A 24194-nucleotide genomic window follows, 5' to 3' on the forward strand; every position below is an offset into this window, starting at 1 on the left:
GTCTGCAGCTGTTACATAATGATTCAGAAACGCAACTATGGTGACGGAGTGTATGAGATACCGTAGTGTGTGTGTGTGGTATCAGCCTGTGGCAGCACAGTTATGTCATTGACATTGCTCAGCTTCAGCTCAGCTCAGCATGTTGTCTTTTTTCTGGAGAAACGGAGTGGAGACACCAGAACCGCTGAAAGCAGACGTGTCAGGTAAAGTTTCTGCAGTGGACATTTTCATGTAAGGAACACTGTTGTGACGAGCTAGCTATTTCCTCAAGACCGGGTGTTAAAGGGATAGTTCACTTCAGAATGAAAATCATTTACTCACCCTTAAGCTGTATTAAACCTGTGTGAGTTTCTGTCTTCTGCTGAACACAAAGGAATATATTTTAAAGAATGTCGGTAACCAGACAGTTGATGTAGCCTATACCCCATAGACTTCCATAGTAGGAAAAAGGAAATACTATGGAAGTCAATGTGGGTGTAGGCTACATCAACTGTCTGGTTACCGACATTCTTCAAAATATCTTCTTTTGAGTTCAGCAGAAGAAAGAAACTTAAAGGTGAGTAAATGATGAGAGAATTTGTACTAACAATACGTCCGGATCGTTATTCTGGGGTGGACCTTTTCAATGAATCATTTGAACCAGGTCACAGTTCACAAAACTTTTTTAATAGGCTACATGTATAGATATGGGGAAAGAGTTGGTTTTAATATATTTGCATCTTATTTAAACGTGCAAAAACTTTTATTTGTACGTTTTAAAGTCCCAATTAAATAAGTTTTTTTGGCTTTAAGTATTCAATATGTTAGCCTTACTGTTATCTATAATCTATGTGCTCCAAAACAATGACAAAATGTGCATTTAGAAGATATAAGCATTTAAAGCTTACAGTAGACTATCTCACTTACGCAAATATGGATAAATGATTTTGATGACATCTGTCCAATCAAGTTTCTGTGCAATCAAATGCTCTCTAGAATCTAATAGCCATTCGATATGTCCCGTGGATATGTCAGTGGAAATTAGACCAAACATAATTATTGAATAACGCTGCTCGTTTCAAGGCACTTCAGTGAGCCATTAAATTCAGAATATCTTATACTTTCTGTTGAAGCCATTGCTACACGTTATTTAATCTTAATTAAAATGTAAAAAATAAATAATAATAATAATAATAATACAATAATAATACAAATAAAATAAAACTTTTAAAATTGCACTACCTATGATCCTGCAGAAAAATATCCACCAATCATAGAGTGCAACAGTTCGGTTCCAGAAGTAAATATGAAAATACCATTCATTTTTGAGATACTAACCCCAAAATTATTGCCGGCATATTGAGACTCACCGTAAATTTTTTGCGTAATTTGCTTGCAAATTTCACATTACACAATAACCTCAATGCCCTGTTCAGTTCACACACTGAATTGTCTGCTTTATTTAGGCTCCATCCCACCATGGCTTCAGGGGACACTTTTGCGCAATGGTCCTGGTCTGTTCTCAGTCGGTGACACTTCATACAAGCACTGGTTTGATGGAATGGCACTCCTTCACAGTTTCACCTTTAAAGATGGTACGTCGGGTGCAAGAACCTTTTCAATGACATTTATGGAAAGTACTACAATGAACATTGTTGCAGAAATCTGCAAGGTGCATGTGATATTTTTACTATAACAGAGTATTAGATGACCCATAAACAATTCAATTGTCATTTTTCAGGGGATGTATTTTACAGGAGTAAATTCTTGAAGAGTGAAACGTTCAAAAAGAACACTGCAGCCAATAGGATCGTTGTGTCTGAATTCGGGACCATGGTGTACCCAGATCCCTGCAAGAATATATTCTCCAAGTAAAAAGATCATTCTTTCTGGACTTTTTCCATTTTGTATTAAATCCAATCAAATTTCCATTGTTTTGTGTTGCTTTATAGAGCCTTCAGTTACCTGGTGAACGCCATTCCTGATTTCACAGATAATAATCTCATTAACATCATAAGATATGGTGAAGATTATTACGCATCATCAGAAGTGAACTACATTAACAAAATTGACCCACTGTCACTCGACACATTAGGAAGAGTGAGTCCAAATGTATTCATTATTTTAATTGTTTGTTCTACCAACTACATCTCAAGATATATACATCTCAACTTGCTGCTGATAAATTGTCCTTTATTATCTTTTCAGACAAACTACAGGAACCATATCGCCATCAACTTGGCAACCGCACACCCTCACTATGATGATGAAGGGAACACGTACAACATGGGCACTGCCATTATGAACTTTGGCAGACCGAAATATGTTATTTTCAAGGTGCCCGCCAATGCCTCAGGTAACCAGAGAAATAGCATTCCTAAAGGCCCTGTTTAAACGAGAACGCTCGCGGGTGAAAACGTACAAATATTTTATCAGATGTGCCTTTTGTTTAGACGGCGACGGCGTTTTTGGGGCTTAAAAACGCAAAAAAGTGAAACCACCCTCCAGTGTGGAAATCTTAAAAACGCTCCACCGTCGCGTTCCCGTCTAAAGGGTAAAAACGCAAAAGTCTGCTATACAGTGAAGACACCGATTTGTACGCGTTTACATCACAGGCATGCGCCAGTACAGGAAAATAACAACAAACATGTCGGATTATTTCCATACGCCAGGGTGTCAGAGAAGGCGCATTAATTACCTCCATCAAATTGTTGATGCACCAATTCATGTTGTGTTTTGATTTCGCACTACTATGGAGAGAAGTAGAAGGAAGGTTGTACGCAGGCGCGCAGACTTGGTGTTGTTTTGTGGCAGTGCTTCAAATTGCCACCTAGCTGCCTGGAGTGCACACTACATCGAATTTCACACACTTTTGCGTCACCATATGCACGCAGATCCCCCCTCCCCCCTTAAATATTAAAGAATAATTATTATAGAAACAAAATGAAGTACATTACAGGTGAAACTCGAAAAATTTGAATATTGTGCAAAAGTTCATTTATTTCAGTAATTCAACTTAAAAGGTGAAACTAATATATTATATAGACTCATTACATGCAAAGTTAGATATCTCAAGCCTTTATTTGTTATAATTTTGATGATTATGACTTATAGAAAATTTATAGACTTATGAAAACCCCAAATTCAAAATTAGAATATTGTGAAAAGGTTTTCATAAGCTGTAAGCCATAATCATCAAAATTATAACAAATAAAGGCTTGAGATATCTAACTTTGCATGTAATGAGTCTATATAATATATTAGTTTCACCTTTTAAGTTGAATTACTGAAATAAATGAACTTTTGCACAATATTCGAATTTTTCGAGTTTCACCTGTAATTAACACAAACAAACAAAAATTGTTACGCTTATTATATTCAAAAGTGTGACCCCTAAAAGTGAGGAATACTTTAGATGGGCCATATTTCAGAAAGAACACCTACACAATGTACGCAATTGTTATTGCAGATAAAGGGAAGAATAAGCCGGCCCTCAGGAAGGTGGAACAAGTTTGCTCCATTCCTTTCCGCTCCTCGTTGTACCCAAGTTACTTCCACAGCTTTGGCATGACGGAGAACTACATCATCTTTGTGGAGCAGGCCTTCAAACTGGATATCCTCAAACTGGCCACAGCTTACTTCAGAGATGTCAACTGGGGCAGTTGCCTGAAGTTCGACAAAGATGACATTGTGAGCAAAACTTCTGCTTTGTTTTTGTTTTTTGCTTCACCATCTAAAATACTGTATCCATTCTTTAAATGCTTCAGTAACTGTCCACAATAATCTAACAACTATTGGTTTTGATCACCACATAGACACTGATCCATCTGATCAATAGGAAGACTGGGAAAACTGTGAGCAGAAAGTACTACGCAGACCCATTTGTGGTCTTCCATCACATCAATGCTTATGAGGAAGATGGTCACGTCGTCTTTGACTTGATTGCATACCAGGACAGCAATCTGTACGATATGTTCTACATACACAACATGAAGCAAGATGTTGCAAAGTTTATAGAGACCAACAAGGACTTCGCTCGACCAACAGGCCAGCGGATTGTCCTTCCTCTCAACATAGACAAGGTAAAACAGGAAATATATAAAAGGATTGAATTACATACGGCATAATTTCTTAGTCTTTATGGATGAGTTGCAAGAAAACTCGTCAGCATTTTTCTGTGAATAATTATGAATTTTATCAAATGAAATCAAACCAAATTTTGACCACATTTCAGATTCCATATGCACTTAGATTTGATCAAAGTCCCATTAAAGGGATAGTTCAATCAAAAATTTTAATTAGTTGACCTGCGTATACGGCCGTCTGCCGGAAGCTAGTTATTTTGGTCGGTAAAGTTTTAAATATAGATATTTTTCTTACACGAACACGCTTCACTTCAGAAGGCCTTTATTAAAGGATTAGTTCACCTCAAAATGAAAATTTCCTAATAATTTCCTCACCCCAATGCCATCCAAGATGTCTTTCTTTCCTCAGTGGAAGAGAAATTAAGTTTTTTGAGGAAAACATTTGTGGATTTTTCTTCGAAAAATCGATAGGTAATTTTCAAAAAAATAATAATGATAATAATATACTTTTTAACTACAGTTGTTCGGATTGAGCTGATTTGCAACGCGCCGGGAACTACGTCATCACGTTGAAAGGTCACGCTTCCGTGACCTTTCGATGTCGTTGTCGTGAACCTGTGTAAACAGTGGGGCAGTACTTCCGCCGGCGCCGGCAACATCAACATCGAGCATGACCGTTCAACATAAGACCCTCTTCCTCAGCTGCGATCGTGCACAGCCCGTTGAAGCACTTCAAAGACCTTTGAAACTGCATTGATTTGGACTTCAAAACGTTGGTTGCCATTGAAGTCCATTTTTTTAAGAAAAATCCAGAAATGTTTTACTCAAAAAACGTAATTTCTCTTTCACTGAGGAAAGAAAGACATGGATATCTTGAATGGCATTGGGGTGAGTAAATTATTAGGACATTTTCATTTTGAGGTGAACTAATCCTTTAACCCGCCAGAGCCGTGTGGAGCACTTTTATCATGGATGGATGCGCTTTGATGGACTTCCAAAAAAAGATACCCATTCACTCCCATTATAAAGCGTGGAAGAGCCATGACATTTTTTAATATAACTCTGATTGCATTCGTCTGAAAGAAGAATGTCATATACACCTAGGATGGCTTCAGGGTGAGTAAATCATGGGCTAATTTTAATTTCACTCGGCAGCCAAAACACTTTTTTTTTTAAACACCGCTCGGGCAGCTATTTCAGTCATGCCAGTACAGCTCCTATCTCTTTGAATGGGGAAACATCAAATTCTCCAAAGCTGTTCACCAAGACTACGATGACATTTTATGTTTGAAATGACCAATAAAATCTAAAGACAACTGTCTCATAAATTTTGTTTCTAAATGCTCAAATCATGACGAAAAAAAAAAATGTCAGGCTGGACCAGCCACTGCGCATGTGCAGTCATAACGTCGTCTTGACTGTTTTTAAAGCAGCCGGCAGCCGCAGTGACATGATGACTTTACAAATTGGTGATTGGCTCTTTTATTTAGAAGGCGGGACTTCCACCATATTGCGCGTTGCACTTTCTCCCCTTTCATAGTGATATCAGTGCACCGTTTTGCATACCTAAAGTCTTTGATTTGATTTGATTTGTCTTAAAGGGGTGGTTGAGTATGATTTCACTTTTCTAACTTTAGTTAGTGTTATAAACAACATCTGAAAAGTTACAACGCTCAAAGTTCAAAGCATTCCTCATGGGTTAGTGACATCACCAACCCTAAAATGTACATAAGCCCCGCCCCGGGAACACGCAGTCCATGTTGAGAAGAGGAAAAGTTGTTGTATAAGAGTACATTTGATGTGAGCTCAAACTTTAGCATCCATCTTTTCACATGCAATAGAAAGTCACTCTGTGTGCATCTCACACAACAGTTACTATACGAGCGATTTATAGATTATCATGACAGAATATGCTAATTGGCAATAGTTAACTCCACATCAGCAAAATAAATTCATCAACTAACCATTCAGAGACGTCCTGTTGCTTCTACATGTTGTCACTTCTTCTTGAGTCTCTCCATCTTGGTCTGACTCCGGTTTAACATTAAAGGCAGAACAGTTTCTGTAATTTTAGTGTGTCTGCCTGAGGTAATCGTAGCTGCTAACACACACACACACATGATCTCTTGAAACCCCGCCCTTTGCAGCAGCTCATTTGCATTTAAAGGGCCAGGCACAAAACGGTGCGTTTTTGCAAACCCTCAAAAAGTGACAACTTTAACATGCTATATACAAATATCTGTGGGGTATTTTGTGCTAAAACTTCACACACACACTCTGGGGACATCAGAGATTTATTTTACATCTTGTGAAAAGGGCATTTTACCACTCGTTTAAGACAACAAACCTTTTCTCTCACGATAACAGGAAACTCCACCAGGCACCAACCTGGTCACGCTGCAGGACACAACAGCCACAGCAGTTCTGCAGGAGGACGGCTCACTCTACTGCTCCCCTGACACTATTTTTGAGGGTGAAAATCTTTCATTTTTCATTCATGGTCATTCTTTGATAAAAAAAAATTATTTCATGTTGACCTATGTTGCTTGTATGATCACAGGTTTAGAATTACCAGGTATCAACTACAAATTCAACAGTAAGAAGTACAGGTACTTTTATGGCACCAGGGTGGATTGGTCACCCTATCCAAGCAAGGTAAATATTTCTAGCATTCTGGACATTGGCATTTATTTGAATCTTTTTTGCCAGTTACAAGACCACATTAAAATTTTTTTGCAAAAAATGCAATGATTTAGCAATAGTGTCTCTTGTTGTATAGATCGCAAAAGTGGACATAGTTAACAGGACACATAAAGTGTGGATAGAGGAGGAATGTTACCCATCTGAGCCAGTGTTTGTGGCATCCCCGGATGCTGTTGAAGAAGATGATGGTGAGTATTTTAGGGAAACATCGGACTTTTTTTTTGCTAAATATGAAGAATGTTTCTGTGTAATGCAGGCTGAAAGAATAAAAGATTTGAAAACAGTTAACTAGTTCAGTCATGAAACTCTAGATGGCTCAAGTCCTTCACATGCAATCTGCTAGCAATCACAACATTAGCACATGGCACAAGCTGATTCAGCAGCCGATTATATTTATTGCTCAACATTTTAATATTCTGGCTCAGTGTTTGCAGTAGGATAGTCATGCTGCATGCTATCAGAGATCCTCTGAAACCCTCCACCTCCCCCAGCTCCACCTGCCTAGATCTGCTATGAGATTTATTTATGCATCAGTAGCATATCTTACATGCTCACAGCAGCGTGTCTGTGTATCTATTGGCAGTAGCGAGTCCATACTTGCTCTGAAACAGCAGCAGCGAAGCATATTTAGTCTGCCAAGACCAAATACATTAACATGCTTAAGACTCGAGTATTCAGAGTGTTGTCATGACTGAACTCTATTTAATCAATTGCAAGTTGATTCTTCTGTGTTCAAATTGTGTGACACATGAAGATGAGTGTAACGAACTGCTCTGAGTCTTGAGTTGAAGATCCAAATGCAGCTTTATTGGGACAATCCAGAATGTAAATCTATATAACAGGTATAAGGGCAAAACCATAGAGCGAACAATCCAAACTTATGATAGAGTCCAAAAACACAGGCAATCAAGGAAATCTAGGACAATGACAGAAGAACAAGGAAAGGAAATGAAAGGAAAGGAAAGGAAATTAAATTAAATTAAGGGAAAGGAAAGGAAAGGAATGGAATGGAAAGGGAAGGAATGGAAAGGAAAGAAAAGGAATGGCAATGAAATGAAGGGAAAGGAAATGAAATGAAATGAAAGGAAAGGAAATTAAATTAAATTAAATTAAATTAAATTAAATTAAATTAAATTAAATTAAATTAAATTAAATTAAATTAAATTAAATTAAGGGAAAGGAAAGGAAAGAAAAGGAAATGAAAGGAATGGAATGGAAAGGGAAGGAATGGAAAGGAAAGAAATTGAATGGGAAGGAATGGAATGGAAAGGAAATGAAATGAAGAGAAAGGAAAGGAAAGGAAAGGAAAGGAAAGGAAACGAATGGAAAGGAAAGGAAAGGAATGGAAAGGAAAGAAAAGGAATGGCAATGAAATAAAGGGAAAGGAAAGGAAAGGAAAGGAAAGGAAAGAAATTGAATGGGAAGGAATGGAATGGAAAGGAAATGAAAAGAATGGAATGGAAAGGGAAGGAATGGAAAGGAAAGAAATTTAATGGGAAGGAATGGAATGGAAAGGAAAGGAAATGAAATGAAGAGAAAGGAAAGGAAAGAAAAGGAAATGAAAGGAATGGAATGGAAAGGGAAGGAATGGAAAGGAAAGAAAAGGAATGGCAATGAAATAAAGGGAAAGGAAAGGAAAGGAAAGGAAAGGAAAGGAAAGGAAAGAAATTGAATGGGAAGGAATGGAATGGAAAGGAAATGAAATGAAATGAAGAGAAAGGAAAGGAAAGGAAAGGAAACGAATGGAAAGGAAAGGAAAGGAAAGGAAACGAATGGAAAGAAAAGGAAAGGAAAGGAATGGAAAGGAAAGGAATGGAAAGGAAACGAATGGAAAGGAAAGGAATGGAAAGGAAAGGAAAGGAAAGAAAAGGAAAGGAAAGGAAAGGAAAGGAAAGGAAAGGAAAGGAAAGGAAAGGAAAGGAACACTCAGAATAGCTGTGTTACACAAAACAAGCCTATGCAAAGTGAGAATGAAAACACAGGGCTTAAATCGGATACTGGGAAATGAAGTCCACAATGGGAAGGGGCAGGAGTCAGGAGGAGTGCCCTCTGGTGGAGATTAAGGGTTCTCCAGCTGACGGATGTGACTATGAGGCTATGATGCTGTCTTGACAAAACATACAGTAAGTGATTTTTCCTAATTTTCAGGTATTATCCTGTCTTCTGTGGTTTCATTCAATCCCCAAAAGCCACCTTTCCTAGTGGTCCTGGATGCTAAATCCTTTAAAGAGATCGCTCGTGCTACCATTGATGCTGCTATTCACATGGACCTGCATGGGCTTTTCATCCCTGAGAAGTCTACCTAAAATGTACATCAAAATGATGCACCAACCCATTGTGCAGGGTTTAAAGAACAATTATTTGTTTATATTTGTACATTTATGTAAACGAGAAGAAACGAGATCTAAAAAGAGAAATTAGTATATATATATTTTTTAATTATTGTAAATTCTATTATATTTTTACAGACATTCTGTAAAACAGCCTATTGTTACATTGTAACATGATTATATAAAATTATCTCTCCTTAATTGTTTGTGACAATTGAGTGGACTGTAAATCCTGTAATTTATTATTCCTAATATTGCCCTTTTCATAAACCTGGCCACAAATGTATTAGCGGCGCTAATATGTTTCTCATTTGTAAGTCGCATTCTGTCTATAAAACAGGCTATTGTGATGCATGAAATTTAAATGACTAATAATATGATCTGTTCATTGACCTTAAAGCTGTAAAACATTATTTTACTGTAATTCTGTGTATTGTGGTGCCATTAAAAAGAACGATTTCTTTAGTATGGACTGTTGTTCATTGCATCTTTTGAATTTTTTTCATGTTCATGTTTCACGTACAGTATTAGTGTCTTTATGAATGTGTGCCTAATAACCGAATACAGATCCTGCATTTAAACTGGTTCTCTGTAATATAAATTCAAAAAAGTGTTATGTTAAAATAAAAACAGAAATTCAATATCTAACTTCAATACTGAAAAATCACCAATGACCACCATCTACACCATCAATTTATCCATTTAAATTTGCTAATATAACATTCACAGTTCGAAATAAATATAAAAACACGACGTTTTATGTATATTTGAACCACATTAGGACATTTTTCTTGTTTATAAAAAAAAAGTTTTAATTATAGAACAGCTTTAAATGCAGTAAATTCATGTTTTATATAGTCTGTACAATAATATCACATATGTGGAATTTGTACAACCTCAACAGAATTCACCATATTTCACATTTTGACTCTCAAACTGTCAGAAAACATTTATAAATAGCCTATATTTTTTGTCTACTTGTTTCTAGACAACACTGCCACCAAGTGACCAATCACGAGGCAAGACTTTATAAATCTACTGTCCATGTGGACGTGCATCCATATACCTTCTTGTTTGTAGGTGCTTATGTTTTCACAGCAAAATAGATTAATATTCATCCTTCAGCATTATCATGAGTTAAATGATGTCGATGTGTATCACCAAATTACAGAAATCCCCTTTATGTTTTATCGTCTCTGACATCTTATCCAGAAAATAAAGAGCAGCGAACTTCTGATGCTGATTATGCAGTGACTTTGGACTAATGTTGAGACTAAAGTTCAGCAAGAGCAATGTACAGTTTGGATAACTATAAATTAATTTGTTTATTTCTAATCACAAATCTGATTGGACTCAGCCAATGGTGTGTTTCAATAGTTTCCAGAGCGCCACTATGCGGTGCCTAGGGTTTCTTCAAGTCTCCCCACATGCAGGATCCTTGAATATGAGTCTAAATGATCTTTTCATGCTCGGTCAGACTCTGATTGGGTAAACGTATCAGCACATCTTCCAGCAAGCCACATGATCCGAGTCATTATTCATATCACAAGTTATTCATGTCACCAAACTTTAATAGGCCTATTTTACATGGGTCCATGGAGGTTGTTCAAGTACTTAGGTTTATTAGTTTGTCAGTTGAAACATCAACACATGGTGTGAGATCTTTTCATACAAATAAATGCATCATTTTATAGGTATTATAAAAGATGAGGTCATACAGTACTCCGTTCCAGTCTTCTTGATCTTATCTTTAAACAAGATGTTTCCTAAGACTACAATTATGATAAAGTCGTTGGCAGTAAATGTTTTACTTGTGCTCAAAAGACAGCTTGCATACTGTTTTTTACCACAATTACTAATTCATAAATACAGTCCTCAATCAGATTGCATGAAAGGATGTTTTCATAACAAATCATTGTTCAAAACTGTAAAAAAATGTTTTTTGGTTCTACAACAGTTTTGCTAAAGTTCCCTTTAAGTCATGAAACCATTACTATTTGTAGTTCTCTGAACGTTTAAACATCCAGTTTGTACATGAAACAAGTACACGTTTAAAAATGGGTTTTCTTAGCTATGCGAATGTTAAGAAAACATTCAATTTTATAATTTTTTAAACATTATGGGAATGTTACTTCTAAATGTTCTCTGGACGTTCTGAAACGAAGGTCCACCTACTGTGAAAAGAACAGTTGCTGCCTTAAATGTTTAATCAACATGAATGTTTAAGTCATTTCGACTTAAATTACATGCATTAAACTGACTTGAGTCGGTGAAAAATGAGTCGGTGAGTAAAAAAAGTAGTTTGATTTGAATTTTGATGAGTTAAAGCAATGTAAAAACATATGTTGTCATAACTTATTGATTATATATACAGTATATTTATTTAAAGTGAATGTTTCAGAAAAAAACACGCATGAACAATATATATTGTTACATTATTAAAGACCATAACTTTGAAATGAACATTCTATTAATGTTATACTTACACTGTAAAAAAATATTTTCATTATTTGTAATCACAACTTGTTTCTTTTGTCAAATCAACTTAGATAATTAATGTAGATCAGATAACATCATATTTTGTGTTTCTATTGATTAAACCAATCTCCTTCATTGCATTAACTCAATTGTTTAATGTCAATGAACTCAAATTTTTAAGGTAAACCAGGTTCTTTGAGAGAACGTTGTCAGAAGGTTAGCCAAAGTTAAGAGAACATTCACTGTTAGCTGGGAAATTCCTTCTGAAATGTGTTTCCATTCCAGTAATGAATACAAAGGGAGCTTACAGAGAAATGAGCAGCATCATTGCATGCATTCAATGAAATTATTTTTGAAACAGCAAACTCTGTTGAAGCTTAAAGGTTAGTGTAGTGGCTCTTATGCGGTGCAAATTGATTCAGATTCTTCATTCTCCTCTGTCTGCATATGGCCACGGCTCTATGAAAAGGCCAATTTTTATGATCATTCAGTGCAGTGATCATGTGGCCTTATTTCACTATCTGTATTACCATGGTGGTTATCAGTAAATTTTGGTCAAGGTCAAGAACGCGGCTGGTATATTACATCTGACATACAGTGTGAAAGCATTTGCAAATTTGACTGTAAAATTACATAGTTTTGGTCTTGGTTGAGCTTGTGTGTAAAAGAAGTTCAAGCATTTTAAATTTGTGTTAACTGTATGCATTTTGTGTCAAAGCAACAAGAAATGTGTTAATTGTATAGCCTACAAAGACGGATGTTGTGCTAACCGTGTTAAGAGTTTAGAAAACTTGTTAAATGTATTGAAAAAACTGTCATAGCGATTGTAAAAAACTGTAACATATCAGTGAATTATATACTGCATGGCTATGTGAATTTTACAATTGCACCAAAATACCATTCTGTAATGTTGTGAAAAGCATTTTAAATAAGCACACTCTTAGAAAAAAATAAAGGTTCAGAGTTCAGTCAGGCGCTTATACACTTGTACCTTTTAGGGGTTATCATTTTATGGATATCAAGCGTAGTGTTAGTTCTCAGTCATGCTCGCAACGGCTGACTCTTAACTGATCCACGTCTATAGGAATTTGCCTATATCCCTATATAATGTCCATTCAGTATTATCAGCAGCTTTATTGCATTACTCGGGAGCTAATTTCCCTCCTCCATCCCCAGCTCCTCCTTGTCAGGACTTGACCTTCTGTTTTTCCTCTTCAAATCACATTGTCATTTATCTTGATTTATGTTAAGAACAATAAATTGAGTTAAGAACCCTAAAGGCCCCGATATCCTCACGGCGAAGCTCTTTTTCGTTCTTAGCTTACAGGTAAAACAAAGTTCAAAATATGTGAGCAGCGATGTACGGTTATTGAACATCTGACACTGCCCACACTACTGAGAGGGATGAATATGTAAATATGTGCTGCACGCCTTTCTTAAAGGGGTCACGGATGCCCATTTTCCACAAGTTGGTATGATTATGTAGGGTCTTCGTGTAAAGTTTGTAACATACTTTGGTTAAAGTTTCTCAATGGTTGTGTAAAACAACACCATTTTTACCTCAAAAACAGCTCGACCTGTTTCGGTGCATGTCTCTTTAAAGGAATCCCCCAGAGTTAGATAAGTCCATACATACCCTTTTGATCTCCGTGCGTGCCGTAACTCTGTCTGACGCACCCACCGCTAGCCTAGCTTAGCACAAAGACTGGAGGTAAACGGCTCCAGCTAGCATACTGCTCCCAATAAGTGACAAAATAACGCCAACATTTTCCTATTTACATGTTGTGATTTGTATAGTCACAGCGTGTACAAATAACAAGGTCACATGAGACACAACCATCTTCCGACCAACCGTATACATACTGGGAACTATATTCTCAGAAGGCGAAGCACTGCTACTTCTGCGGAGTAATTTGCTCGCAGCGCCTGAGAAGCCGCGTGGTGAGGAGATGAGATTTCGCTCAGTGTTGCGCTAATCACTCCAAAGAAGTAGCAGTGCTTCGCCTTCTGAGAATATAGTTCCCAGCACAATACAAACACAACTACAAATATATATAGCCTACCTGACTGACCTTACTTTTTCATATTTAACTTATTCATCTTTTTTTTTTTTTTTTTGCAATTAAATGAACAGGACAATCCAAAATTCAAACAAGGCAATATCCCCTTTAATTTCGCTTTCTTCCATTAACAATTCTGCAGTTCTCATGCTTTCCTTGATCAGATTGACCTGCTTATCTATCTGTAATCTCTGAAATTGGATAAATACAATTTGTACTTGTTTACATTTCAAGAACAATGCTGAGGCCACGGCAGTAATGAGGAGATAAGGATAAGAATAAGAGTTTGCACATTGTAAACATGAGTGTATTAGTCCTGAGTAACGAGAGGCGGAGCTTTCAACTTCCTGAAGCTTTATAGAGAGTTTGTGTTCGAAAACTGAATGCCACTCTTCTAGGGAGAAACTTTGGACAAATCCGGGAAAATGCAGTACGAGTATAGTAAAAACAAGGAAGAGCATCCGGAGCCCATCAAAACTGAAGTAAAAGGTATGTGGAGGAAAGGTCGGTGGCAAATGTCACGCGCCTGTAGTGAATCATTACCGTTTGTTTATTGATAAACCAAGTAACGTTATAGGCTACTAAAAAACCTTTTGCGCGAAACACGAAACATTCATGCATTTTGACTGTAGAGTTTTATTGCAGGCCTATTTTCATGAGGCTGCACGTCTGAGGTAAAGCACTGATATTGTAAACATTACTACAGCTTTCACGATGTGCTTTTTATATCTACCTCTGGCCATAATATCAGAGAAATAACTACTGAACGAGAAATCAACATAACGGATCCAAATGCACAATTTTATGTTACATTTTAGAGCCAGTTAATTTTTTTGCTACAAAATGCATTGCAGTAACGTTATGCTACTTCGTGTCATGTTAACGTTCTTTGTAACAAATTCGAAATAAACTCTAAAGTAATTTTAATATACACTATATATTTTTTATTAAGTCTAATCATCAGGCTTACTTGCCCAATGTGTTGTTCTACATGCAATAATTATGTGGCCTACCATTTTTTTCTCTCTCTAGAGGAATTATAACAGTTATCTTTGTGCTTGGACTCCAAATTTTGTTGTAAAATTTCCATCTGCAAGTTTGAGCTAAGAATAGTCTTATCAGTTGAGAATGCCTGATAACACTGAATAATAAGAATCTACTGAAAAAAACAAGACAAACAAAAAAACCTGAAAATGTAATTTCAGCAGACATCACAAAACCTTTTGGATTGCCTCCAGATGAAAATGGAAAATAAGAATTTCAATCTAATATTCTTTGTACCTTCATTGGATTTCTTCCTATTTATTTTCAGGGTTTGTACATAGTTTTGAAAAAAATCTTTATTTTAATGTTTGGTGTTTTCAAGGTTTGTCCTTTGAATTTTGAATATTTATCTTGAAAATGCTTGATATTTTTTTCATTAGAACGTCCAGTAAGTTTTTTTTTTTTTTAAGTAACGTTTATTAAAGATCAAGTAGTGTATCGTGAGTCTCATTGTTTTGAGGCAGTGCAAGCACAAACAAAAGTACATGTCAGTCATATGATTGATCAGCTCTCCTCCACCACTTTTAAAGCAACCTTTTTATCAACCTGAAATGATTAGATATAAACACAAGCGTGTGGAATACTATCTCTGAGGCAATGCGTTTTTAGGTATCTGCTGGACATGGCGTCATCTTCCGTAATAACTCATTTACTTAGGACAAATATTTGCATTGTGAAACATACGTTAAAATCCACACTTGAACATGCATCATTGTACTGAAACCCGTAATGTCATTCACATGGTGACCACATCACCTAAGGCACATTTTTTTACATTCACTTCATATCTCTTTGTATTATATTACTTTACCAGTCAAAAGATTAAAATAGTTGCGATAACATTTTTTACTCCTTAACAAATAGTTAATTTTAGTGTAAGTTCGAGCTGCACGATTCTGTATCTAACTTGACGTTTACTAAAGGTTATGACAACGTGTTAATTGCTGTAGTCTTTTTCAGAAAATAATCATAATTTGAATTGGTTTGAATGTTTGATTCAATGGCTCACTCATAAAGACTTCTTGTTTCATTACAAACTGAACAGAAATGCAAACATTAAATGGACTATACTTAAAGTAATGCAAACATATTTTATGGATTTAATAGTTTCTTTTAAATTTAATTGCTAAAATTGGAGTGTTGCTTTTCTTGCATTCTGTATTTTTGATATCCGGGATGGCTTCATTGCTGCTGATAGGTGTTCCTGTGGCGCCCTGTATGTGAACTATATAGATGTAATGTGGGTTTAAATAGAGCTGGTGAGGGAGTGAGCGTTAGTTTGACGTCTTTATCTACTGACTGTCACAATCTCTCTCCATTTTTTTCCAATAAGCAATGCAATAGTGGATTTTTTTTTTTTTTTTTTTTTTTGCCGGAGCAAATTGGAGCACAAAAATTATATTTGCTATGGTCTGCCATTCATATAAAAGTTTACTGGGCTGTTTTTGCATGTAATGTACATCTAATTATTCATTCAACTTTTATTTATTTTCTTGAGATGACTGGATTTTTTATTTGATGATTGAATGAGCTCTTAAATAGGCCAGGTTTTGCAAACTTTTATTATTATACCACTTCCCCATTCTTTGAAAAACACCAGCTCATTAAAAGTGCCAGAAAAGTGTTTGAATTCCACTCCTACAAGTCTTTCTGAATATTTTCACTTGCATTTATTTTTATTCATTTAGCAGATGTTCACTTAAAAATGAGGGAGAAATACAATCAATTTATCATAAAAAGGCAATTTTAGTATAATCATAATACGGAATTAATTTCAGCAGTAAACCTGAATGGTTCACAACTTGAAGCAGAACAGAACGAAGAGATTACAGAGAGTACATTACAGAAAAGGCCAGAAAACGGAGATAAGATTAATTCGTTTTAAGTGCCTTAAGGAGTGTCTTTCTTTATGGTTCTGGTTAAGTGAAGTGCTTGTGGAGGAGGTCTTTAGCAATTTTCTCTTTGTGAATGGTTCTGTTAGCTTACTAGCAGATGGTTTGGACCGAGAAGTGCACATAATCAGCTAATTAGACCAAACCGCTCCAGTTTAACGCCAGTTTAAACATGTTTCATCTTCTTCTCTGCAGGCTCGGTTCCTGAATGGCTCCAGGGCACGCTTATACGCAATGGACCCGGCCTTTTCTCAGTGGGAGAGACGTCATACAACCATTGGTTTGATGGAATGGCACTTTTGCACAATTTCACAATTAATAAAGGTATTTATTTTATTGCTTACTAGTTAAAGCCTAAGATATGATATAAACATTTGATCTGAAAATGATGCACAGGTGGTCTTTCATCAGTTCTTGTCTCCTTCTGTTTGAGTTTATACTGTCATCAGGGACATTTGTCACCTCAGTGATCCACATTAACGTTTTTTTGACTATTGATTAATTTTCAGGGGAGGTAACATACAGAAGCAAATATCTTCAAGGTGACACCTACAAATGCAACATGGAGGCCAACAGAATAGTGGTGTCTGAGATGGGGACCATGGCGTACCCAGACCCATGCAAAAATATATTCTCCAAGTAAGTAACGTTACTGCAAATGATTCAGAAAGAATCATGCATTTATAAAACTTGATTCTTCAATGGAAAGTTGCAATGCATTAGACCTATAATGAAAAGCAATCTATCCTTAATTATTTTCTTGTGTATTTATTTTAGGTTTCATTTTATTATAGGGAGGAATACTACTAGATCTCAAATTTAGTACTTCCCCCTTACCAATGAGTTTTAAGCATTTTCATGGACCACACTCAAATTAACCAATGTGACTGAGAATTGATTTTTTTTTTATAAAAACCTATTATCACAATCATCTAAAATTCAACTAGTGAGAATATATATAAGAATAGTTAGAATTTAATGTTCTTTTCATCTAAAACGGCTCATCAGATGTTAAGTAATAAAATGTCAAATTTGTTGGTGTATGTTAGCCTGATTGACACTAAAAGTGGGGCTGGGCAAAAAATAAAATTTTAAAATGTGGTCGATTCAAAATCAATTCTCAAAGGCCAAAAATCAATTTTTTTCCCACATATTTATTTATCTATCACCCAAAAGCCAGTATTAGTTTTCCTACAGTTCATATGCTTGCAGTCCCCATGTTTCAGCTAATGTGAGATTTTATGTTAGTTTTCTCTTAAACATAAAATAACCTGATCCTGTTTGATCAAGGCATGCGACTGTTCTGAATTTTCCAATTTTCATCATCAATTTTTCATCTTGCATCAAAATCCTGTCTATTGATTGTATGCATTTGAAGTTGGGGTTTAATGTACCCAAGTGTACCTAAAATAAAAAGAGTTTAATGTACAGGTTTGTGCCTCTTAAGTTTACAAGTGGTTAATTAATAAAAAGAAATTATGTTCACTTTTTTTTTGTGTATTAAATCTATATTCATTGAGTCGAATCAGGAATCGAAATCGAATTTAGAATCGAAATTTGAATCGAATTGGAACATCTGAATCGATACCCAGCCCTACTGTGGGAAAGTTAATTCACAGCCCATTTCCAAAGGGGCGACACCAACAGATGTCGCTCAAATGCCTTGGGGTGCTATTGGATAGAGCTAAAACCAATCAGAGCGATCGTCAGAGCGAAGGTTTGTGATTGGTGCCTCGATTTGGAAAAATTTGGAAATGGACTCTTGGCCAGACGGACTTGCAGAGCAAATCTCAAATTTGCCTGAAGTTCGTCAGGGTTTTCCCAGGCTAGGTTTATGTGTGTATAAGCACTGTGTTATTTGTTAACTAATTGTTCTTTTTAATTCTTTTTAGAGTGATCACCTTCCTCAGCCACACCATCCCGGACTTCACTGACAACTGTGCCAATAACATAATCAAATATGGAAATGACTACCATGCTACATCTGAAACCAATTATATTCGTAAGATTGACCCCATCACTTTAGAGACTCAAGAAAAGGTAAAAATACTGCTTGTAAATATATTAGTTTAGTCTTGAAACTTGGCACAGGCTGATCACTCTACAGTACATCGCACAAGCTGATTGGCCTCTGTTGAATCTGCAGCCAATCAGATTTCTTGCTCAACATGTTGTTTGTTTGTGTGGTGTCTTTAATATGCTTTAAGACAAACCATGTGCAAATTCATAAGTCAACACCATTGCTGAGTATTTTCTCTTTAAAACTACAGTGTATGAAGAATTTTACAAGGAAAAAACGTTTAAATATGTCATTTTGGTGATCAAAGATGAGTTTTAAGGCATAAAATTATCGACTATAGGGGGACTTTAAATGGTCTGGTTCAGTGTTAGCTTTATGGAAGTCCTACAGCGCCATCAGAGTTCCTCTGAAATCCTCCAGCTCCACCTGCCTAGATCTGCTATAGGGTTTATGTATGTCTATTAATGTAGCAGCAGCATATCTAACATGCTCACAGCAGTGTCTGTGTATCTATTGGCAGTAGCAAATCAATACTTGTTCATCAGTATCTAGTCCAAGAGCAAATACGTTAACAGTGTAAACAACCATTAACATGCTAAAACTATTATTTGCTATTCTTCATTGCGGTTTACACGTTCTCAGAGGATATTGTTGTTGCTTTATCCCCTCTAGGTGGACTACCTGAAACACCTTCCTGTCAATATTGTGGCATCACATACGCATTATGATAAAGAGGGAAATAGCTACAGTATGGGAACATGCATTGCAGAGAAGGGCAAAACCAAATACACTTTGTTTAAGGTTGCAGGAGGAAGTAAGTATGCTGCCATTATTTCTACATTTTCTATTTCACGGTACACATTACTATTGCTCATCTCAGGGGTTTGTTCCAATCCATAACCCCAAGTATTAAACTTAACTGTTTCATAGAGATTTGGGAGTAGCTAATTTTGAGTTTTGCAGAGGCAAGAATGGCTCGCATGTAAAATGGTTGTTTTTGCAATAGCGTTTAATGCTACCAGTGACCGCTACATGACATGCCTCATCTTTAAGCATTACAGTGATGGGAGCTTTCAAAACACTGCTTTAAACCAGTAGTAGGCTACAGAGAATGTATCAAACTGCCATAGTCACATGATTTCAGTAAACGTAGCATGGCTTTGTCATAAATATGTCAATTTAAATGGTTTGCCACTAGGGGTGATTTCAGAATTTGTGTCTTTATGGTTTTTACCTGATCTTGGATAGTGTAGACTATTTTTTTTTTAATAGTACATTTGTTGAATAATAAAAGGTAGTAGTAGTTAATTGTCTCTTATTGGTGTAATTAGTCAATCCCTCCATAATGGCCTGTTATTTTTGGTTCTTCACTTAGGGGTGAAAAGAAGTTTAAAATGCCTTTTTCAGCGGTATGCTGTTAGCAAACATCATGAAGCCACTCACACCGCTGCGAGCGACGTTTACATGAAGGAAGTTAACGCTTGTCAATGGAGAGAAGCCAGACTCTCTGTACAAATGAAATGTACGAGAGTCTGGTAGAAGTCTGGTACCCATTGACTACCATTGTAGAGAAAAAAAATACCATGGAAGTCAATGGCTACCGTCAACTGTCTGGTTACCAACATTCTTTAAAATATAACAGAAAAAGAAAATCATACAGCTTTGGAACTTGGAGTAAATTATGAAAATTTTCATAATTGATTTTGGTTCGAATATGATTTTCATTTGAGTGAACTATCCCATTCACAATTGGTTTGTAAAAGGTGTCGAGCATGCGCTTCAAAAACTTTGAATAAATCGAATCAATTGACCCTTCGCAGGGAGCTTGATTGACAGGTGATCTGACCAATCATACTGCGCCATCCGCCAATTTGTCCAACAAAGCAGTCAGGAGAGTTAGTAGATTAACATGAGAGGATTTGAACTTGAGAAGCGGAGTGTACTGACGTCTTTCCGCGATTAAAACAACATTCCTTCTTATGTTCATTCATGTTTATTTGATGCTATAAATGAACTAGAAGGAAGAGATGATCGGTTCACGAGCAGCTTTAACTGATGCTCTACAGCGATCTGTCACGACACATTAAAGAGCCACAAAACGGTATTTATTGTTTAAATTTCTTTAAAAAAATGACCAAATTTGAAAGATGAGACTGTTTAATACGTTTAATTACAAAAGTAACTGAAGAGTAAGCTGGTCTGTCAGCGTCCTCTCTGCTCCGTGTGTATTTTTCACTGCGTGAGAATATGGTGTGGCGTGAGAGCAGCGTAGCTTGTCGGACATAGCGACAGTAACTAAGGCGGGCGGGTCTTTGCGAACGGTCAATTGCTTCGCAAAATTATTCACTTGCTCTGAGTTTAGAGAAGCTCAGTTTTTCATACGACTCATTATATGACATGCTAAGAACCACCAACCCACAACAATTGTTTCTTTTCTCAGGTAGCTCAGACGGGTCTCCACCACTGAAAAACGCTGAGATCATGTGCACCGTGCCCTGCCGCTCCCTCCTCACACCCAGTTATTACCACAGCTTTGGCATGACTGATAACTACTTCATCTTCATCGAACAGCCCTTGAAGCTGGATATCCTCAAAATGGCCACAGCTTACCTGAGGAGGGTAAGCTGGGCCAGCTGCATGAAGTTTCATCCTGAAGACAGCGTAAGGACAAACCCTTTCACATTCGAATGCACGTTTGGTCACTCGATTGTCAGCTGGACAATGTTGACGTTTACTTCGCATCTCTAAACTGCTTTTACCTCTTCTATTCATTAGACGCTGATTCATCTTATTGACCGAAAGACAAAGAAGGAAGTTGGGACCAAATTCTACACGGGTACAATGGCCGTCTTCCATCATGTCAATGCCTTTGAAGATGATGGACATGTTGTGTTCGACGTGATCGCCTATAATGACAACAGCTTGTATGATATGTTTTACCTGGACAAGCTGAAGGACCCGGTTGGCAATAGTGCTATGTACATCAAGCCCAAGTGCAGAAGATTTGTGCTGCCACTTAGTGACAAGGTACGTTACGTTGGTAACGGTGTTTGCTAGACAGGAGTGTATTCATGTTTGTCAAACATTCTGGTTAGGGTTTGTTTTTTAAGCTGCCATGCAAACACTGGCATTTCCATCAATGTAAAATCTACTTTATTATGTTGTACTTAAAGCCTCTGATCATAGACAATGAACATATTTTTTTCTTGGACACTCAGGGCGAGACAGGTGAAGATCTGGTCAAACTTAAATACACAAGAGCAAGTGCTGTGATGGAGAAAGATGGGAAAGTTCTGTGTCAGGGCGAAGTACTCTGTGATGGTAAGCTAATGACACTGGGGTGACTATTGTGTGTGTGTGTGTGTCTCTCTCTGTCAAGTGTAATTTTTGACGTGACATGGGTTCTTACTTGCCTGTTAATAAGTCTTCCCATTAACACCAACCTTTATTTATTCAGACCAATTTATGGACGCAGAATCTGCATTCAAAAACTGAAAGGCAGGATTTATTGTGGAAACAACGTAATAGGCCAATCATAGCATGATGGAGGCATTGCCATCTCTCACTTGACTTTTCCCCATTAATTCTCAATTACCCGCCCGCCAAACCCATGCCACTCTGTCTGTCTGTCTGTCTGTCTGTCTGTCTGTCTGTCTGTCTGTGCACTCTGTCTGTCTGTCTGTCTGTCTGTCTGTGCACAGTGTCTGTCTGTCTGTCTGTGCACAGTGTCTGTCTGTCTGTCTGTCTGTCTGTCTGTCTGTCTGTCTGTCTGTCTGTCTGTGCACAGTGTCTGTCTGTCTGTCTGTCTGTCTGTCTGTCTGTCTGTCTGTGCACAGTGTCTGTCTGTCTGTCTGTCTGTCTGTGCACAGTGTCTGTCTGTCTGTCTGTGCACAGTGTCTGTCTGTCTGTCTGTCTGTCTGTCTGTGCACAGTGTCTGTCTGTCTGTCTGTCTGTCTGTGCACAGTGTCTGTCTGTCTGTCTGTCTGTGCACAGTGTCTGTCTGTCTGTCTGTCTGTCTGTCTGTCTGTCTGTCTCAGTTTTATTTGTTATACTCTTTTAACCTCTAAACTTGTGTTTTGCATTTAGGTGTCGAACTTCCAAGAATTAATTACAATTTCAATGGAAAGAAGTACAGATATTCTTACATGTGTTGTGTGGACTTATCCCCGGTGGCCACAAAGGTATTTCTCTCTTTCATTTTTACAATACATTTATAAACTTGGCAGGACTTTAAAACATTTTATCAGTAAAAGCATTCAATGAGAGTCAAACCCAGGCCTAGCGACAGGAACACATTTTTGTGAATCAGAACTGAGCACTGAGCTCCTTTTTATTTATTTAATTTTTTACAGATTATAAAGTTTGATGCTGAAACAAAGCAGCAGCTTGAGTGGACTGAAGAGAACATATTTGCATCAGAGCCCGTTTTCATTCCCAGACCTGATGCAGTTGATGAAGATGATGGTTAGTTACTGCCTTTCATAATAAATATGTCCGCTTCAACGGTCTAAAAAAATGTACGCCTCAATTAAATGTTAATGGTGTTTTTTTTTTTTTTTTTTTTTTAAATGCTTTATACATTTTTAGCTCAACTTGTCTCTTTTTTTCTTCTTAATTTTTAGGTGTAGTCCTGACCGTTATCATAAACGCCAAACCAAGGGTGGGTGGCTTTCTGCTGATGCTTGATGGCAAGTCTTTCAAAGAAGTTGCCCGGGCTTGTGTAGATGTAGAGATTCACATGGACATGCATGGCTACTTCATCCCAGACAGTAGTTAAGAGTTTCATGTCTGCCGGCTGTCTAGGTGTAATGACAGAGATGGAGAATGTCCTGTAAATGTTGATATTTTGATGGTCTAGTTACAAAGTTGTCAAAAATGTTCTGTATTACCAGCTGTGAAGTGGACCATGCATATATAACTGTAAAAATGTTTCTACAAATCGTGCTTTGCTTTGCTTGTTTGTGAATAATATAAATGTGTAAAAAAAAAAAAAAAAAAAATGTACTGCTTGAAATGTCTTTAATTGCATTTAGTAACAAACAAATGTTAACTGTTGTGCTGTGTTTTAAAGCAATCATAAAGTGAAGATATTATTCTGTAATTATGGTGCTAGCCAGTGTTTGAATTGTGAGAACTTTAGGGTGGTTTAGATACCAGCCGGTATGAATCTTTTTAGGACATCGATTTAAAAGATTTGAATCAATAGGACGATTCAAGCCCTTTTTTGTTTTTGTTTCTTCCTCTCACCATTTTGTTCCCCATTTATAAATAACATGACCCTTACTATAAACAGGAATACATTATTCAACAAGAGTGGTATGATATTTTTTTTTATTATATATATGTTGTTTTGATACATGAAGCTGGCAAATTTATACAGTATAATTCATTTATGGAGAAATGTAATCCTTTAGAGAATTTAATAGTATGTAGAGCAATCCGTCTTATATTAAAACATCTAATACAAAACACTCTTACATATTCAAATGCATTTAAGTTGCCCGAGTTGAAGATTGGCGAAGTGTACATTGGGGATTAAAAAAGTGCAATAACAAAGTAATAGGAAATGCATTAAAATGTACACACCAGCACTTTCTTTTTTG

General features: G+C 36.7%; 2 protein-coding genes across 2 annotated transcripts; both read left to right on the forward strand.

Annotated features, from left to right (window-relative positions):
• Positions 1 to 9570, forward strand: bco1l (beta-carotene oxygenase 1, like). Its single transcript, XM_079588824.1, has 11 exons — positions 1 to 203; positions 1446 to 1574; positions 1721 to 1850; positions 1932 to 2079; positions 2188 to 2335; positions 3449 to 3669; positions 3795 to 4061; positions 6432 to 6537; positions 6625 to 6719; positions 6844 to 6955; positions 8916 to 9570. The coding sequence occupies exons 1-11, from the start codon at positions 140 to 142 to the stop codon at positions 9071 to 9073; spliced, it is 1578 nt and encodes a 525-aa protein (XP_079444950.1). The 5' UTR covers positions 1 to 139; the 3' UTR covers positions 9074 to 9570.
• Positions 9571 to 13553: 3983 nt separating this feature from the next.
• Positions 13554 to 24056, forward strand: bco1 (beta-carotene oxygenase 1). Its single transcript, XM_079588835.1, has 11 exons — positions 13554 to 14124; positions 16767 to 16895; positions 17081 to 17210; positions 18464 to 18611; positions 19264 to 19405; positions 21032 to 21252; positions 21367 to 21618; positions 21810 to 21912; positions 22678 to 22772; positions 22944 to 23055; positions 23214 to 24056. Exons 1-11 carry the CDS (start codon positions 14061 to 14063, stop codon positions 23366 to 23368), a joined length of 1551 nt encoding a protein of 516 aa, XP_079444961.1. The 5' UTR covers positions 13554 to 14060; the 3' UTR covers positions 23369 to 24056.
• Positions 24057 to 24194: the final 138 nt, after the last annotated feature.

Source organism: Phoxinus phoxinus (assembly GCF_949152265.1).
Source record: "Phoxinus phoxinus genome assembly, chromosome: 2".
Taxonomy (NCBI): domain Eukaryota; kingdom Metazoa; phylum Chordata; class Actinopteri; order Cypriniformes; family Leuciscidae; genus Phoxinus; species Phoxinus phoxinus.

Bases quoted from the DNA above. Each gene is read 5' to 3' on its own strand.
- bco1l (XM_079588824.1), top strand. From the start codon at position 140: ATGTTGTCTTTTTTCTGGAGAAACGGAGTGGAGACACCAGAACCGCTG. The intron at 2,336-3,448 runs GTAACCAGAGAA...TTGTTATTGCAG, and splicing joins GGTGCCCGCCAATGCCTCAG to ATAAAGGGAAGAATAAGCCG. The intron at 3,670-3,794 runs GTGAGCAAAACT...ATCACCACATAG, and splicing joins AGTTCGACAAAGATGACATT to ACACTGATCCATCTGATCAA.
- bco1 (XM_079588835.1), top strand. From the start codon at position 14,061: ATGCAGTACGAGTATAGTAAAAACAAGGAAGAGCATCCGGAGCCCATC. The intron at 21,253-21,366 runs GTAAGGACAAAC...TCTATTCATTAG, and splicing joins AGTTTCATCCTGAAGACAGC to ACGCTGATTCATCTTATTGA. The intron at 23,056-23,213 runs GTTAGTTACTGC...CTTAATTTTTAG, and splicing joins TGCAGTTGATGAAGATGATG to GTGTAGTCCTGACCGTTATC.